At 40.5% G+C, this 20016-nt stretch overlaps 1 protein-coding gene across 3 annotated transcripts; it reads right to left on the bottom strand.

The window, feature by feature from the left end:
• Positions 1-2721: 2721 nt before the first annotated feature.
• Positions 2722-15627, bottom strand: LOC131243826 (ultraviolet-B receptor UVR8-like). Of its 3 annotated transcripts, none has more exons than XM_058243420.1 (11): positions 15300-15627; positions 13708-13781; positions 13526-13610; positions 12765-12875; positions 12429-12662; positions 11269-11514; positions 10555-10598; positions 4841-5023; positions 3706-3796; positions 3267-3310; positions 2722-3178 (listed from the first exon to the last, which is right to left on the bottom strand). In XM_058243420.1, the coding sequence occupies exons 1-11, from the start codon at positions 15508-15510 to the stop codon at positions 3056-3058; spliced, it is 1446 nt and encodes a 481-aa protein (XP_058099403.1). In that variant the 5' UTR covers positions 15511-15627; the 3' UTR covers positions 2722-3055. The 3 variants fall into 3 exon arrangements, with proteins under 3 accessions (XP_058099403.1, XP_058099401.1, XP_058099402.1); XM_058243418.1 differs by having other exon boundaries at positions 12744-12875; positions 15300-15626; XM_058243419.1 differs by having other exon boundaries at positions 11269-11508; positions 12744-12875; positions 15300-15626.
• Positions 15628-20016: the final 4389 nt, after the last annotated feature.

Here is a 20016-nt window from a genome sequence, read left to right as displayed (position 1 = left end):
ACCAACAGTCATATCTCATGTGATGGGACCCATTTAGGCGATGAGGTGACAAGATCCGAGGTTTTGTAATGTGTATTGTCACGTGGCCCATCTAAAAAATGAGGTGACAAGACCCGACGTATTGCCAGGCAGCCCATCAATTCCCTCAATGTGGTGACGAAATCCGAAAAGTAGTATGGGTGTTTGGCGATGACCCTTGTGTTGGTTTAACCAAATTTATGAATAATTCAATCTAAACCGTGAACTGTACAGATGCCTCGGGGAACATTGGAGTAACTTTCTTTTGTGTAAAAAAGCCCTACTTTCCTAACTTAAGCAGACTATTGACTTCATAAGATACGATACCTGAGAGTTACCTCAATTGACAATTGAAAATCCATCTGTCTTCATGTGCATACATGCTGAAAGTAGGAGAGAGTGTGTGACGAACCCACCGTAGGAGATGAATTACACCCATCCTCCGACCTTATCAGGAGTGATGTGAGACCGTCCTTGATGTTATTATTTCCAAAATCATTAACCAGATGATTACGATATTTTGATTTGAGTCGAAATAGATGGAATATCAAGAGTCTCAAATCATCCATTGTCTATATCGATAATCAAATCATTCTATGGTAATTAATATGTGACCGTGCTATCCATTTTACTGGTCATTTATTTAACTGTTAAAATCACCCCATTGAGGTAGCTTCTAAAGAAATGGGAAAAAGGTGCTTCATGTGATGAAAGTCATACATTTGCCCATATAATCAATTAAGGCCCAACTTTTTTTTCTCTTTATTATTATTTTTTTCAATCCATCAACAGAGACCATTTTTCTATTTTATTTTTCAATGCATGAACAGTTATGGTTGTCCCATCAAGGTCATTATTGAGAGTCACAGTCAGTTAAAAGACAAGAGACATGATGGATTCATTGTATCAACGAAATTATTGATTTTCCTTGAGCAAATCCATTCATCATCATCAGTCCTCTAAACCTTATCCTAAGTAATTGGACGGTGTGAATCAAACAGAATATATGGACTTTTGTGGTGAAAATCCAAAGTGTTGTCTACGCATTTCCATGGGATAGTGAATTCAACATCTCTCAATAGTGTGGTGATTAGTTATCATATATGGATACATCATTAGGATGTGGATTACAACGTTTTATTTCCACAAGCACGGTTATAAACTGCCAGACTCATGACTATATGGGCTATGGACCCAAGCTCAAGTCCAGCCCAGTTTTCGGCTCAGCAACCGGGCTCTGTCCCTTAGGCCTCTAGTCGCTGGCGCCCGCTCAAGTTCCACCCACAAGCTCTCCGAACCTGGTCCAAAAACAGGCTGGACTACTGGGCCAATCTGACGCAAGGAAGGACGTGTTGAAGTTGAGTACCTTTTTCTTCAGGGGGATAACTAAGCTTCCCTGGACTCTTCATAGAGACCTCAAATCCACGAGAAAAATAAGAAACTAGAAATAATTCTAGAAAATTCAGAATAAATTGCTTGATACTCAACAACGAGTTTACAATCCTTTAAATAATGCTATGAACCCTAGAGAGAAATTTCAGAATCATGCTACAACTAAAACTTCCAAGAACCGTGACTTACTATAAATAGTAAACTTACTGTTTATAGATGGTCATGATTTCCACTAGACCTCATGGTTAGTGTCCTATTTGGCTCAACCATGCTATTCTACTAATTTTTCTAAGTATTTTTCATGTTGGCCACAACTCCTAAAGCCCAATGGAAGAAGAGTTATAATCAAACTAAAACTTACTATAAAATAGTGAAAACAAAGTTAAAATCGATTTTCGACCATCCATGTGATGGAATCTCACGCAACCCAGCATAGCAGGGTTAGTTGGCTGAAGTAGCTCCTTCCTACCTACGTTGAATAACTTCAATTTGCGAGATATGCCTGTATTAAGGTTCTGATGGTTTGAATACTTCCGCCTTAGATTGGGCATTCTCAGGTCCATCTTGGCCATGAAATTGTCAACGATCTGCTCTACATCACAATCCCAACGGTCATGTTGAAATGGTTAAGTGGGCCAGTCCTCAAATGATAAAAATTCTAAAAGCTTTGAAGATGTCTCGTACAAATGTAAAATGATCCATAGCAAGCAATCGGTGGACCCATTGGTGGATAGTGGTGTGACCCAAAATCTATACCATGCAATCAGATGATCCTACACATCCGATCGGCACCATCAAATAGATGGCTGAAAACAATAGTCTAGCTGTCGCGAGAATGTCAAGTTCTACAGGTGATATGAGATTGGTAACATGGCCCAATCAGTACCACTTCCACAGCATCCCAAACTCTCTGAATTTACAATCATGAAATCATTATTGTTTTCAAGACATGTTTCTTGCATCGCTGCCGTTTGTTCCTATCTAGCTTTCTTCTCTCTTTGTCGACTATCACCGACGATGAAGATTGTATCATAGCCATTCGATATACCATTTGAAAGTTCTCATTTGCTACTAGAGGGTGCGTTTGGATGTGCAAATCAAACGAATTACAATAACTCAAAACCACCAAGAGGAAAATGGTCAACCTTGTCTAGCTTAAATCCATTCATTTCGATCATTTAAGCAGAGAGTCATTTCTGTTTATAGTGAATTGAATTATTGCAATCTAAGCAAGCATCCAAACACTCAAACAACAGTGTCAAGGACCCTAGCAACATTTTCTAGCTATTTTTTACTTCATGGATAGCAATGTATCACCAATCAATACAACCACTTGGACATTCTAAAGCATTTTGATGACAGTGAAAACACCATCGATCTGAATCATATTAAACAGGATTCAGATAATTAATATTCATAATACATCTCAGAACTGATTTTAAGCATTCGTGGCGGTGATTTGACGGTTTGTGTCCATATCATGGCCACAAAAGAATGAATACATACATAGGCCTATATGCATACCTTAGACCATATGTACATACATATAGATACGTACATACTCAGAGAGAGGAGAGGGAACCTACGATCCTGACAAAACTGCGGTACAAGCTGGTGCTGCTGCTGCTCAATGGAAAATTCAAATTCAAGTGGGTGACTCTGCCAGCACCAGCGTGTGCCACCACCCGCACACGACACTTTTCGGGAGGCAATTGTCAATGAGAACCTGAGACGGGATGCCGCGGTCAATCACATCGCCCAAGCCTAGCTGTACCATGCAATTCAAAGAACCTTTAGCATCTGCTGAGAACAGAGAGGCTGACTGGTAAATGGATGAATGGGAAAAGAGAACATACCTGGCCGTATTTGTTCCATCCCCAGCAAAACACCTCGTCGTCGTCTTTAAGAATCACACAGACGAAAAGGTGAAAAAGGTCAGTTGGTTCGCAAGGAAAGGAACCTGTGTTTATATGCACTCAATGTGTTCTAGAGGCTTACTTGTTTTGATCCAAACCATTGTTCGAGGGTCCCACTGTGGATGGATCATACCCAAAACTCTGCTATGTTGGCAGATCCTAGCCAACCAATCTTTGGCCTTTTTTGTTTAATGTAGACCTCTCTTATTTTAGTCTCCACAGTCCATTTTGCAGCACAATGCTCAAAGATTTAGGATAGTCCCACCAAAGAGATTTTTTGGGTCATGCTCTATTAGATCAATGGTCTGGATCACCCAAGCACGGCCTCCCTTGTATTACATAATTCCTCGTAAATCATTTACATCGTTCAGAGGCATACCTGTGATTACAGCACTATGACGAGCCCCGCAGGAAACTTGTTTAATGTGCTTGCTTTCCAAACTCGGAGCATCCAAGAGTCTTGGGAGAGTCTACAAACAAGATTCAATGGAAAGCTATGGATTTAATCCCATAAATTTTGGATTAAAATGAGCATATTTATATTATTTTTAGAATTCTCATATTTATACCCACCCTTTTTTTATTCGCATACACCTATTTTTCCATTTTGGTAATTGAAAATGGCACGAAGTATACCATGTTCAATTATCGAATTAGAAAAACAAGTGCATACAAATCAATCAAGGTGGGTGTAGATATCGATTCCACTTTTTAATGAATAAAAGAGCCAACACGCTTTAGTTGGCATAGAAGAGGATAAAACCTAGAATGTAGTCCGTTTCTTTTACTCATGTTATTAGTGACAATGCTTTATGATCTCATTGTATGTGTATGAGATCCAAGCCTATTCAGGTAGATGGACCATATCAAAAGGTTCACACCAATTGGACAATCCACCCTTAGATTGGAGCCTTTTTTAGGGGGGAAAAAAGGACAGTCCAGGGAGCTCTTCTTTTATAACCATTTTCTTTTGTAACCAACCGTTTTCTGTCTCCAAAATTCTCCACTAGAATGTTACCAGATTCTCAGATTGGTGTTGCATGTCCAAGGTATGGCCTAATGATTGGTTTCTGTCACGTGCATGTTCATATTATGTGCACGAAGAGCATGTCACTGAGAAATTAAGTGAAAGAACAGACATTCAACAAAAGTCTAGCACAGACCAGAGTGAAAAATATCGCTGGGACTTTGAAAATTTTGTGAAAAATACATTAAACAATATTATCCTGAGATATGCAAAATATTGACAGATTTTAAAATGTTGCATTTTTACTGTGATAATATCGCAATATTAACGGTAAAAATCTTAAGGAATTTGTGATGTGTTATATATTTAAATTTTAAATTTATTTATTAATTTTAAATAATATTTTAATTTTTGGCAAGATTTTCCCAATTATCCCCAAAAAAACCCCAAAATTTGAAAATTTCCTGAGAAATTGCTGTGAACAAGATTCGTCACTATAGCCTAGACAAGAATAAAAGTGTACCAATTCAATGATCTTAGAATGTACCTCAGCTTGATCTGCACCAGTGCCCAGCTGCCCAAACTGATTCCCGCCAAATGCATACACATCTCCATCCACAGAAACGCAAACAGTATGCCACAGTCCTGCGGCGATTGCTTGTATGGGAATACCCCAGAGAGACGATACACAAATGGGACTCAGCTCATCATCTGTACTTCCCTGCCCACACTGGACCAAGAGAACACTGTGAGAAAACAAACTCTTATATCCTACCCATGGATGGAGAAGGTAACAGAACAGGTTGCAACTGAAAGCAGAAAAGCAATGTCGCCTGTTATAGTGGGCCTCATCTTGAACATTTTACTGTGCTTTTCTCCACCTTTTTCTACGAATCCTACATATCGATCCTGGAGATAGTTAATAGTTTGAAAGGAGAGCTTGAGACAACTCTATCGATGGCTACATTTGGAAAATAAAGACGAGAGGATGTTTGAAGCATGTGAGTGAGAATAATAGAAAACCATATGTTGTAACCAGAATATCCTTTGCTAGGCACTTTGAATGTGTGGGTTCTACATTCGAACTTCAAATCTTTAATAATTCAAATGATTGTCATTTGTCAACCGCAAGCTATGGTGTGCAGAGCCCGAGGCTTTTCACAATATACCCTGGTTTTATTTCTGCTAAATGGACCCCATTGTTTGGTGATCCAGAACATTGGCATGCAGTGTCCCATCATGGATGGGCCATGCCAAAAGGGCAGTCCTATCAATTTGATTTTTGGCATACAAAAATGCATTTAAGTAGAGAAATACAGCAAACAGTCCACATTAAACTGAACGAGGTTCCTAGATTGCCATCCAGGATCTTCCAGTCTGGGAATATTTTTGGGGCATGACCATCCAACAGTGGGACACAACACACAATAGACCAATGGTCAGGATTGCGTAACAGAAGGCCCCATTTCTCAGAACTGAAAACCTGAGAATACATGCAGAGCCTCGGGCTGATGATCCTATAGTTCCAATATGCACCCCAGGTAATTTGACCAAGTTGTTCAGAGTTATTCATTATCGTGGTGTCATTCACCAAAACAATTGGTCTGGATTTCAGAACCACAGGTCCCAAATCTCAGAACTGAAAATCTGAGTATACCGTGCTAAACCTCTGCTTTGGATCCTATAACCACAGCTTATTCCTCTGATCGAAATTGGCACATGTGGAACATGTGGAACACTAGAAGATGGGTGGTGGCACTAGAAGAAGATGGTGGCATACAAGTTTTTTTTTTTTTCTTTCCAAACAATTGGCATGGAAATGGAGAATTTTATTTTTTTTTCAAGAAAACTTGTTGGAGAACAATCAGGGAAAAATCTTGTCCTTCCCACAGTTTCATGAAAACGATGTTTTTCAGAAAACATCATTTCCTCCTTTTTTTCCATGCCCTGAATTTTCAAGTTACACTCACATAGAATCATGCATCATAATTTTTCCAAATTAAGCCTTCAAACCATTTTAGCTCAAGGATGTTGAAAGGGGAGTCTGGTGAGACACAAGAGATCCCCCTTTTTTCTTGAGAAGTATTTGATGTTTTATTAGAAAAACACCTTTTCTATGCATATTTGATCACAATATCCGCCCTCAATTTATTTCTTTGATTTCGCTTTTACTAAATAGTACCACTTTATTTTGCATTTTTGCATTCTACATGCTAAATCAAGTTACTATGTGTACCCAGCTTGCTACATCATAGTAGTGTGTGATCTCACGCATTCTTATATATGAGAGGTTACAAACAACACATACTTGGCCCGTTTGTTGAGAGATCAGTAGCGATCACATAAGACTAAGACTAATTTCAGTCAATGCCATTGTCTTGGTTTTCGTTTATTTTAGTGTGTTCTTGACCCGACACAAAAATTCACGTACTAAAATAGTCTTAGCTATACCAAACATTTTATCAAGAAAAAAAATTGACAACCAGTGACCTGGGCTTTTAATGACTCACCTAACCTATTCTTTTATCCATGTTCAGAATACAAACACAACATTTATTGTGCCATCTAAAGGTATTGTACTCGTCTTTCAGAGTTGTGTCCCACAGCAGATATGTGTGTTAAGGTGGGTTGTCATTCCTATCTATCTAAAGAGGCTCATGTCATCTAGTCTAGGTGTGGAGAGTGTTTAAGCAATGTAGCACCTTATGCCCTTGGGATATAATTTTGTACACTGCCCCAGCCCTTCCTCTAATGTAAATCTCATGTTTTCTCTTTGTTTAGTTTGTTTAACAGTGCAGTTCCAGTTCAAACCAGTTTGACCATCCTATCGAATTTGGGTTTTAAACCATCGGCATCGTGTGATGGCAGAGGGCTGCCAACATTCCTTTCGGGCATGGTAACAGAAATGGAGGGTCACGAGAAAATCTCCTCAAGAGGGCATTGACAACTGACAGGAGGATTGTCTGCTACATGCATCATAAATAGAAGTGATACTGTCATGTTTATTGATAGTTAATTCGATATGTGGCATCGATTTGCTTAAAAGGGTTAGTTTGGATAAGATATATCAAATCACAAGTGATATGATCACAACTCTCCTTCATTCGGATTACAATAAATATGCTGGATTCCAGGAAAAGGGAATTCAGGACATTTCCTAGATGGTGGAAAAGGAAATTGTAATCATTGCAGATTTGATTTATTTTACTGTGTAATTATCTTAACTGTTAGGGTAGATTATGGTAATCTTATTAGATTAGGATATTTCTTATCTTATTGAGATGTGTATCGGTTAATATCTCTAGAGATCTCCCATCTCTTCTCTGTGTGTGTGTGTGTGTGTGTGTATTTTAGAGATTCTCTTCTATATATTTACACTATTCTCAGAAAAATAAACAAGTTACTGTTTCCACAATGTAGCCTCTTGTGGTTTAACATGGTATCAGAGCTAGAGTTAAACCGTAACCCCCATCTCTCTCTCCCTTCTCATTGTTGCGGCAATCACATAGCTGCAGTCACTAAACCCCATCTCTTTCTTCGCCTTTTCTTCTCCAGCCATCTTGCCACTCAAGGGCAACTTCCCATCCCACATTGTTCAGCCACAAGGGCCCACGATTCTCCATTGTCGCTGGATCTGAGCATATGCCCTACTGTAACCTGCATGCTTGAATCCCAAACCCGTCAAGTTTCAACAACTCCCAACAACCTATTGTCGTCTTCATCATTGAATGTAGCAACACTGCCCACCACTCACCTGGATCTCGCCATCTCTACAACCCGGAGCCACGCCTCCAGCAGCACCGTTAAATGTCACCCCAAAATTTTCTTCTTCCCCGTTTACAACGCCGTCCAAACCCATCTCCAAAGCACTGTCTTCTCTGATCTGCCACCGTTGGCCGGATCTTCACGTCCAATGTTCTCTAAGCCTATAGAAACCTAATAGATCCGGTGCGTCTACCCCCTACTGCATCATCTCCACCATTCACCAACAGATCCAACGCAATTTCCGTTCATTCTGTGGCCACCGCATCACCACTGCTGCCTGATTTACAAGAAGCTGCCCGTCAAAACCCGTCACTGCAACCCTAGCACCATTGTTTTCAGTTGATCCTGTTGTCACTGCAACTTGTACACCACCAGATCTCAACGAACAACGGCACCGTCATCCCCATCCTGAAACCCTCGGTGATTCAACTCGTTGCTTGACTCGGTACAACACCAACCAGTTGCCGATTCGATCCCCAAAACTATAACGGACATCGGGATATCCAAGAACCATCCCTGAATCAAGCCATCATTCCCATCTTCTCCAACTGCCATTTGTGACCATTTAACTCCATACTCCAATCTCACACCAAATTCAACCAGAGAGAGGGAGAAGAAAGGGCACTCAGCTCTCTTTTTCCTTTTTTTCTTCTTGCTTTGCTTTCAGTGCTTTGCGAGTGCACTGCACTTCCATGCTTGCCCATTGCCACCCATACTTTTCTTTGAGTTTCCTTTGCATTGGGTGCTCTTGGATGTGCCTGATTTCTGCACTTCTAATGGCCTTCTCCGTACGTCTTCTTTGTTGCATCACCTTCAACGACGTGTCTTCTCCATACAAGGCCTTTTGACATGATGCGTTTATTGTTTCTAACGGTTGTTTTGGACCGGTCTTGTTTTTATGCCAGGCATTTTGGACAGGACTCATTTGTGTCAGGTGTATGGACCAGACCACATTACCTTAGGCGGCCTTGCAGTCAAATTTGTTTTCTCTTTGCCATCGGAACATTTTGAGCCACCGGAAGAGTAATAATAGCTGAACTCCCAGCCACTGGAAGCGTGTATCCAACAATAGAGAAAATGGTAAAATCCTTTCCATCGGAAGTGCCATTAGATCATTTGTCAATTATTCAATTATTGAAAGTATCGATGGACAATGGTTTACATTCTAGAAGTAATCAAAGTGTTTCCTTGCATCATGCTACTCGTCATTTAGTCGCCACTTATCACTTCGTCGCCTCATGCTACTCGTCACTTCGTCACCTCATGCTACTCGTCACTCTGTCGCCTTGATATTGTTAGCTTTTGCTTTTGAATAGATGCTGACTATACGTTACAGACTCAAGTTACTCCGTTCAGCACATCTTGAGTTTAAGGGGAATGTTAGAGTATATTACAGTAATCTTATTAGATTAAGGATATTTCCTATTTTGTTAAGATATGAATCTGTTAAGACCTCTCCATATCTCTCTACAAATCTTCCATCTCTTCTATATCTTCATGTTATTCTCAGAGAAATAAACTAGTTATTGTTTCCACAATGTAGCCTCTTGTGGCTTAACATTATGCAAATGAGTAACCAGTTTGGATAAAAAGATTTCTAATCAAATCACAAGTAATATGATTACAATTCTCCTTCGTTTTGGAAGGCAAGCGATACCCTAGATTCCAGGAAAAGGGAATCCAAGACATCTCCACGATTGAAAAAGAAATTGTAATCATGTAGGTAATCATGCAGAATTGATTTCTTTTACCATAGAATTTTCTTATCTAAATTGGCCCTAACAATACATTAGATGTCAGACTTTCTTAAACCAGATTTATGTGCAGAAATAACTAGAAAGAACATAAAAGAAAACGAAACTAACCCAACCAAACCCCATGTTTATGAACTTGAAGGATGTTTGCACCTCTGTAACTTGCTCCAAAACTGACTCATGAATCATTAGACTAGTATATAAATAGAAGGAAACAGACACTTCCATCTTTGGCAATGCCAAAAAGAAAAAGAAAAAGAAAAAAAAAAACAAACAAACAAAAAACAGAGAGAAATCGCTGAGACACGTTAACTACTGCCAATGACTCCTTTCAGAAGCAAGAAGGCTTTTACCAGTCCATCTCCTTCTGAAATACCACTTGGACCAAGTGCCTATTACATTTGTACCTTTTCTTTCTTTCTTTTTTTCTTTTCGTTTCTTCTTCTTCTTCTTCTTCTTTTGAATGGACTACTACAGGTACACCTTTCTTTTCATTATTCATAAATTTGTCATTTGTTGAAAGGGGAGTGAGATTGGAAGGGGTGGAAGGGGCACCATGCCAACATGGCCAAGAGGTATAACTAAATTTGCCTTCCAAATCAAGAGAAGGTTTGGTCCATACAATAGTATTCACAAGGCAGTAAAAATACCAAAAAATAAAAAATCTTGCCAGTGGGAATTCATAAACAGGTCATGCAACAAATTGCAAGAACATGTAATGGAATCACGTAGAGAAACTCACCTGTCCATAAAGTCCCCAACCAAAAGTAAGCACAGCTCCTGCATCTGTTATATCATAAAATTTTACCTCAAAAACATATCAGGAAGAAAATATCATCCACATAACTTATACGACATCTGCATTGAGCCCTTGACTCAATTAAATGAAGAGACTTAGCAAACCAAGGAATGATTTGTCAGAACATCTAATCCAAAATATAAAATAACATGGAATGTATTTCTCTTGCATGAAGGTTTTGCAGCATTTAGCATGGCCAAAGCAAAAGAACTGCAGAACTTAATAAGACTGCAGAATGACATTTACAAACCACAAAATGTTGAAAACAGCCATGCATAACTACATGCCAATGGTTTTGTTGTCTCTGCTCAAAATTTGCTTCTTACGCAAGAGGGTCTAAACTCCAAAGTCAGTAAAGTTTCATAGAATGCTCATATTCAGTATGTTTAATGGTAAAAACTGATAAACCACACAAATGCCTACTTTTTCTCATTGTAACAAAAGTATGATTCCTTGAAATAGGAAACTAAAAATAAAGACCAAATTATTCCATGCAAGAAAATGAAAACAGATCATGCAACTGCATGAATAACCAATCTAGCTTGAAACATAAACAAAAACATTTTATGTTCTACAGCAGACACATTGTCGAAGAATCAAAATACTTTTTACCAATATCGAATAATGTGCAAACCATAAAATCCATCAAATGCTAACCTGTGATTACTGCACTATGTCGACCTCCACAGGCAATGGCCTTCACATAACTTCCAGGAATTTTGTAAGTTGGTCCCTCTGAACCCATGGCTCCTCTAGGATTTGCTAGAGATCTGTCTTTACCGTAAGCAGAAATCTCAATGCAAGGCACTGGATGAGGAGAGGACACCATGCGGATTCGAGAACCCAAACCTAGTTGTCCTTCCCCTCCATAGCCCCAACCCCACACCTGACCTACATCTGAAACTTTGGGAAAAATAGAATGCATCAGTGTTTTTGCTCTCTCCATAAAAGAGGCAATATATTGTGTCCTATCGAGCATTTTCTTGGATACATGCAGAGCCCACCTTTTAGTGATCCAAGTTGTTCATACGATGGCCCCTTCGTGGCATGTAGACCAAAAAATTCCCCCCATCAGATGTTTTTAGTTGTTAAAATGCCCCCCTTCAAATGAACACAATTTGTGGTGACTGAATTTTCGACCATTTCATCAATGGTCAGGATCATCTGATAGGGGAGACAATGGGGCATAGTCAAGCCCCTTCATATGTACACAATGGGACCGCCAGATTAACAGCTTAGGCTAATGAAACATGGGACCCACACTTGACCTCTAAGAACTTTGGAAAGAACAGAATACATCAGCTTCTTCAATCTCTCCATATAAGATGCAATATACAATGTTCTATCAAGCATTTGCTCCACGCAACAAACTGTACATGCACAGCCCAACAATTAATTTTCCATATTGTTCATATGATGGGCTTCACAATCAGAGATGACACAAAAATCTCCCCCATCAGGTGATCCTAACTGTTAGACTAGGCTCCCATTATACCTAGATCTTTTGTTGTAATTGTGCATTTTCATCCATTTCATCTGCCAGAATCATCTTATGGGTGAGATATTGGGGTGTGGTCAACCTCATGATGGGACCACCAGATTAACAGATTAGCCTACTGAAATATGGGCCCACCATGCCACTAATGGGTCCACACAAAACATGTTTCTTTCAATCGAGCATTGAATGGTACATCCTTCATACAGTAGATTGCCCATAATTTTATCAACAGCATAAAAAAGCAAATGGGTAGTGAAAAAGAACACATGAATATAACCATGCCTTTGGCCAGCAGTAATTGAGAAAAATCTGGATTTACCTGACAATGCTAAGGTATGCCGTCCGCCTGCAGCTACTGTTGCAATCCTCACGCCAGGACTCAATGTTACTAGACAAGGCAGTGCTGAAAGAGTTTCATCGCCAGATGTTGAACTTTCAGGAGCATGCTTAGATGACGATAGTCTTCTACGCTTTGTGCTTTCCTCACCACCTCTATTGTCGAAACTAGATGCTATTCCGCTTGTTGATCTCGAAAGCTGAGACTTGGGGCTCACTGTAACATAAATCTCCTTTATTAAATTAGTCTGCAACAAATTAAGAGCAGCTTCTAAATGTTGTCCCTGATCTGAATCACCTTGATCACTCAACGACGTACTCTGTCTCTTAACTATATCTTTATCCAGGCTTCCTGTTGCTGGCTGATCACTGATGACCTTCCCAGAGGGCACACACTCTTTCCAACCCCATGTGTAAACTTCTCCATTGCCTGTGTTTTGAGAGACATCAAGTAAATTACTTTATGTAACTACAGGAATATTCAGATAGCAAAAGAGGCCTTTTTTTCAACACCATAGCAACAGAGACATTCAAAGGTTGTTTTGTTTTGTTTTATAATTTAGAACACATACACCACACTCTTCATTTGAAAATTACCTGCTCTGACACATACAATGGAAATTCATTACCAGTTTGTGTTGGTTGGTGAGTTGTTGCCCTGGGGCCTCTCTTTTTCAGGGAAAGTTTATATATCACAAAGGTGGAATTATTAGGCCCCGATGCATCAGGAGAAGTGCGGTGTCCTAATTTCCCTAATCTGTACAATTCGGCCCATGGTTCAGGGTTCCAGACCCATTGCTAGGGGGCGCCCAAGATCTTCGCATTAGAAGATGGTAAATACGTGGCATTTTCTTCTTCTTCTTCTTCTTTTACTTAACCATCTTGCTGTAGTCTACTGATTGAAGGGTTAGGATCCTCCACTATAGAAATCTTTTGGGTATCCCACGTCCACGGCAGGCCACTTCAGATCAAAGCTCTGGATGACTGAACCATGGGCCCATCTGTACTAATTACGCGCATCAGGACACTATTAAATAATTCCTCATTACCAAAAGCAATCAAAAGGAAGAAAAATAGTACTTGTAACCGCGACACAGTGGGCCCACCCTGCTGCGGCCTTCACTATGGAAGCTTCAGTTGGGAGAGGAAAGGGCTCTGGAGTTTCCTGAACAATTCAAACAGAAGGAGACAGCAGATTAATCCACAAGAAGAAAAGAAGTGCTCAATTCAATACGAGAAGCAGTGAGAGAGAACCTCACTACCTCATGTTTGCCAGAAGTCACATAGCTTTGGCCAAGATCATCCGTTGAACCCCATGTGATCAGTTTCCCTGATTCTGATAGAACAAACATTGCAAAAATGAGATTTATCAGGGGATCTAATCCCAAATTAAAATTAAAAAAATAAAAGATATTGGTCCAGTCGATTCGAGCACAACTCATCCACAGTACACATACATAAACACCAATCCAGACAATCCAAATTGTTGACCCCCACTGAAAATGGAGCATAGCCAAAAATCAAACTACTCAGCTGATCCCAACCATTCAATTGATGCCCACAAGTGGACAGTTAAAAAGAAAATTATTATTCAACAGTGAAATCAGAGAGGCTCCAAAAACCATTGGGGCCATGACTTGGAAGGTTTATATATTGGTATACTCTTATGCAATGTAAAAAGTTACTAGTTACAACAACTTAGCTGTGATAAGCATGCATTATTGTGTAGTTTAGAAAAACAGAACTCTCTGTTTTCATAAGATTGCATATAAGGGTAGTTTAATCATTGCTTTTGTAGTTGTATTTGTGTATATCCCTCCTTGCTTCCTTCAATGGATTTAGAGAAGAGCCTGTTCTCTCAGCCCTTCTTTGCAAGTTTCACTTCCAAAATGCAGCAAGAGATTCTATGACTAGAAAATGCTGGAGAGTAGTCAAGGTATTCTTGAATGCTCTGGCTGAATGTTCATACAGAACCATTCCAGTTTCCATTTTGTGCAAGTTCTGAAATTGACTCAGTTAAATGAATCAGATTTGTCTCATCTGCTGTGAGAGGCGTAGCCGGACCGCGTCAAACTCCAAGAAAATCTCAAACTCGATGGTCCCAGAATCCGAACCGTTGATACAATGTGCCCAACCATTGATGGCCCGCGCATCAAAAGGTCCCAAATTGGACATTATAGAATATTTGATCATTTCTTGGTTGAGTGTGAATCATTGCTGTATTTTCTTTCTTAACTGTCTATTTGCTGACCACCCATTGAATAGCTATGATTCTTTTGGTCTGTCCCGTAAAACCAATGGTTAGGATCGCAGAACGATTGGCACCGATTGTACAAACTGAAAGCACAAAGAGTACTGTACAGACCTTTGTCCAGAGTGTTAGAAAACAGAGTTAAAATACAAGATCCCCAACCGTCCATCTTTCAGGTGTTACCATGGATGGACCATAATCCAAGATAAAACAGCAATCGGCCAATCTCATCCACCGATTTCAGGACTTCTTCCTATTGAATGATGATCACTGATTAAACTTGTTTTTCTTCAAACTCAATTTGCAACCATACAAACAACTCCAATCAGCAGCTATGATCATCCAACTTCAGTGGTTGTTGGGAATCCCATGCCCAACCAATGGATTGGCCCAGCGGATGATCGGTCCAGATCTTTACATATATGCCACGTGTATGGAAACGGAATGCTTGAAAATGTGAATAAAAAATCAAAAAATATAGGAAGAAATCACGAAAAAAGAAGTAAAGAAGAATCAAGGAACAGCTCCAAACTGAAAAGACTAACCCCTTCAGTTCAATAAAATTACGGAAAACCCTTCAATGAAGATTTTTCTAGATATTACCCGAAATAGCCATGGCGAAACCGCATCCCCCACCGCAGACGTCCTTCCAAGGATCTCCGTTGGCGGAAGGTGGGACCTGCACGACAGATGGTAGGAGGAGCGGCGACCGCTGCGGCGTGGCCCCGGGGAGATATCCCCACATGAAAACCATTTTCTCGTTCGTTTTCTCGTCCATTTTCTCGTCTCCATCTCCTTCTCCTCCGTCAGTCATGACCGGTTCTGAAAAACGGAAGGGCAAAAATGAAAATATGTGAAATGTCGAGTCCTGTTTTCTGAGTTTTTGAGCGAGAAAGAGAGCCCTAACACTGACCTCAGTTGGGGGTGAGGGAGGGGCGTATCATTTTCAAAAGAAGGGTGATGCCACGTAGGATGCTTACGTGGTCGGTCTTAAACACGTGGCAATAAGTGGACCGGTAGGCGGCTTGGGCGATTCCTGGCCAGGAGTTCCCGGGAAGCTTCTGGAAGGAGAGAGGCCACGTTGGTTTAGTTGACGACGAGGAACGATAGGATACGCGAGCGCGTGTTTTCATACTATACGCGGGTTTTCAGTTCTGAGAAGCGGGTCCCGTAGGATGGTAATCCAGACCATTGATCTGTTTTTAATGACTGTATATATACCATATCTAGAATTATTACGGATAATATTGAGGTTTTATTAGTTGAATCTGATTAGTTTCCTTTCCTTTACCCGATCGTATTTATTTTAGGCCCAACTTGTAAATTTAAGCATTTATATTTCAAAAATATCTTGTATTTTTTGTAAATAAATGGAAATATGCAATAGAAAAACGGACTTGATTATCAAAAACTATGTTTCACTTATCAGAATTTGACACGCGCGTGTATTGTGTAAAACCTCGAGTCGCGTATCATACAATTGCTTGTTTACTGATTACAAGGACTATTCGCGAGTGTAAATATTTCAGTGGTATTCACGGAATATGCTTCAGATATCTAGACCATTTATCATAAACAACACCAAAAACATGATCTGACTCAAAATATAGTGAGATAGATTCATTTTATGGGCTACACGTGCATAAGAAGAATAGACATTTAAAAATGATAAACAACGGTCCAAATTCATCCTAAAGAGTGAAGCTCCAAAAGAGGCTTAACATATTGCATTTTTTTCAAAAAATTCCAACGATTTTCGCCACCTGATAAGCGAGCCGATCTGGAATACAAAGTGTACAATGGCTCGTGTGCCGGCGAATCTCATCTGCGAAATGTACACGCGCGAATCGACCAAGCATGTCCGTGTTCGAGGCGACGTTAGGCGGGTGGCGTGGCCTCTCCAAAGGAGTACACCTGTCGTATTTGCGCGTCGTTTCCAATGATTGCGTGTCGCCACGTGTCATAATGTGATGGGTGGATGGATGCGTACGAGGGATGTGCAGAGGTTAGGTGGAGTTTAGAGAAAATGTACGGATGGATGGCGACGAATAAAAGAAGGATGGTCCTCGAGCGAGGAAATGTACGAGTGGGTCCCAGCTTTAGTTATCCAGACCGATGATCTGATGACCCCACCTCCGATGCATCGTTTTAAAAAAATCTCTGTTAGAAGATCACAGCCATCCAATGTTTGGCCTTTCATGTTGAACGTGTACCGTTGCTTTCTTCCTTAACGGTCTTCATGGGGCACGGTATATCATGATGGGATCTGTGAGACTAGTAACGGTCTGGATCAACTGATTTTGAAGCTGCATGCAGATGACGGTCGCCTTCTGATTTTTTGGAGCTTAATTTAGAAAACCCACTATTTTATTCTAACCATCCATTTGAGAACCACCAATTGGATGGTTAGATTTGCTTAATCTTTCTTATTTCAGAGATATTCTTCATCCACGGTGGGCCCCATAATTTGGACGGTATGGATAGCCGTACGTGTCATACTTAAGAACGATGAGTCATGTACTACTGTTGGAGGCTACTTCTGCCCGTTGAAATGTACCGTCGTCACAGTTAACTATCACTATCAGTGTCATGGCTCAGGGTATCTGTATCCATCAGGCAGTAAAAGTGGGCCCGGAGTCAGTAATCTGGACCGTCCATATTGTTGAGATTTTTCCAAATATGGTGAATTGTGAATTTTTCAAAAAATTCAAAAAATAATTTGACCTTAATTAGAATTTCATTTAAATTTTATTAAGTTTCGAATTACTAAAATAAAGAAAAACAATGATTTTTAAGATCTGATGGTTGCGTGATGTCAATGTCACCCTTTCAAATTAGAAGTCTTTTCTTAACCTGCTGCAAACAAGGAATAATAAAAAAGCTATGTTATGCTTAATGTAGAAATAGGCCCTAGGCATATGGACATAAGAAGGCGGTGGCTCTGTTTGTCTGTTTGCTTTTCTGGTAGGAATCTTTTACTCTTATAAATGTTCAAGATAAAGAAATCTAGGACTAGAGCTATCCAGTGGATCTGACTCGATCTGAACCAAATCGAAGGCCTGAATCGGTGCGGATCAAGTAGGACTACTTAGATCCAATCGTACATAGGATCGAGTTCGGATCGTAGTCAATCCGGACCAATCCGGCTCGAAATCCGAACGAACCTAATCCCTTTTTCTCTACCCGAAGGAGGCGCTGCACTCACCCATCTCTTCTCGTTTTTCTCTCTCTCTTTTTCGGCCGATTTCCCTCCCCTCCTTTCTATCCCGTTTCCTACATCTCCTTTTTCTCTCCTCCTTTCTCTCCCTCGCTCTCCTTAGACTCGACTCGATCTGACTCGATTCCATTTTCCAAACCGAGTCTGACTCGGTTTGGGTCAAGTCAGAAATAATTCGAATCAGATCAAGTCAGCCCTGCTGGACTCAGTCCCGAATCAGATCAAGTTTAGATTAGGTTCTAAAAAAATCGAATCAAGTCGAGTTGGATCCAATTCGGTCTGACTCGACTAGATGCCGGACTTTCTCTACCACTCAAGGATGCGGTGGATTCGTAAAGAAGAGTACGTATTGTAATACATATCCTCTTTAATCTAATTTGCAACCATCAAAATTGACACTTCTAGGAATAGCTGGAGAACTGACCAATCGGATGGGCGAAATCAGACGGCTAAGATCATCTGGTAAGAGCTGGAAGAAGAGGAATACGGTGGAGCAATCTATCCAGCGCACGTGGCTGCAGGGTGATGTATCAATCGGGACCATCCATCTAGTGGCCCCTGGTATAGATATCAAATACTTTGAAAATCATGCCGATCAGACAACCTTATCAGCTGATTACCATGCTAATATCAGATGGCTTGAATGATCCAATCTAGGTGTATTCTAATCCATACGGTAAGGAACCTTTATGGATGGCCCTGATCAATTCATAACCGGGCCGCCCTATGCTGCAGAAAGGAACGCGGTTTGGCTGGTGACCCCAACATCAGCCAGCTAGCTGTTGTCAAAGCTCTGTAGGGCCCACCATAATGTATGTGTTTTATCCATGCCGTCCATCCATTTTGCGAGCTCATTTTAGGGTAGCCCAAAAATGAGTCAGTTTCAAAGATCAAGTGAACCCCTACCATAGGAAACAGTGGGGATTGAACGCTTACTTTTGAAAACTTATATGGGCCACAAAAGTTTTGAATCTAGCTGATAATTTTGATATCCCGTCATCCACATCCGTGTGACCTTATGAACGGGTTGGATGACAGATGAATATCACCGTGGGCCCTAGGAAGATTTCAACGGTGGACATCATTCTATCCGCTATTTCCTGTGGTGTTGTCCAATTGAGCATTGGATTGGCCTTATTTTTGGGTTCATCGCCTAAAATGAGATCATAAAATGGATGGACGGCATGGATAAAACACATAAACAATGGTGGGGCCACAGAGCTTTGATATCAACTAACTGGCCGGGGCTGAGGTCACCAGCCAAACCGCCTCGAAAGATACTCCACCGACTCATTTCTCCCGCCGACAATGCAACAGTTGTCACATTGAGCCCGTGCACCATATGGGCCCACCGTGATGGTGTAACATCCACACCGTCCGTCATCTGTGCCAGCTTGCATTAGCATGTCAGGCCAAAAATAAAGAAGATCTAAAACTCAAGTGGGCCACACCATAGGGAAACGTGGCAAGTGGACAACTACCACCGAAATACTTTTGGGGCCCACCAAAATTTTTAGTCAGCCTGATTTGGTCTTTCCCTTCATCGTGATTGACCACAAAAAGTCACGGCAAACAACATCGGAAATGGATTGGCTACTCCCCCTGCTACCACCCCCTCGGCTGGTGGTCGGTGCTATGTGGGACCCACCATGATGTATGTGTTTCATCCATTCCGTTCATCCATTTTTACATATCATTTTAGGTCTTTATACAAAAATCAAAATAGGCGGATATAAATCTAAGATAAACCACATCACAGGAAAACAATAGTGATTAGATATCCACCATTGAAATCCTCCTGAGGCGCACTGTACTGTTTATTTGACATCCAATCCGTTGATTAGGTCATACAGACCCAGATGAAGTTAAAAAACAAATATCAGCTAGATCCAAAACTTTTACGGCCCTCATAAAGTTTTTAATGGTCAAAGTTCATTCAACACTTTTTCCTGTAATGTGTTCCACTTGATATTGTGATATATCTCATTTTTGGTCTCATACCATAAAATAAGGTAGAAAATTAGATGGACGGTATAAATGAAACAAATATATCACGGTGGGGTCCACATAGTACCGACCACCAGCCATTGGCTCGTGGCAGGG

The sequence above is a fragment of the Magnolia sinica genome, chromosome 4 (assembly GCF_029962835.1).
Source record: "Magnolia sinica isolate HGM2019 chromosome 4, MsV1, whole genome shotgun sequence".
Lineage (NCBI taxonomy): Eukaryota > Viridiplantae > Streptophyta > Magnoliopsida > Magnoliales > Magnoliaceae > Magnolia > Magnolia sinica.
The sequence above is the reverse complement of the archived record's forward strand: the minus strand, read 5'-3'. Positions and strand labels throughout refer to the sequence as shown.

Excerpts from the sequence above, each read along its gene's own strand:
- LOC131243826 (XM_058243418.1), bottom strand. The coding sequence starts at position 15,510 with ATGACTGACGGAGGAGAAGGAGATGGAGACGAGAAAATGGACGAGAAA. Across the intron at positions 13,611-13,707 it reads TGACTTCTGGCAAACATGAG|GAAACTCCAGAGCCCTTTCC; the intron begins GTAGTGAGGTTC and ends TGAATTGTTCAG. Across the intron at positions 10,599-11,268 it reads ACATAGTGCAGTAATCACAG|ATGCAGGAGCTGTGCTTACT; the intron begins GTTAGCATTTGA and ends ATGATATAACAG.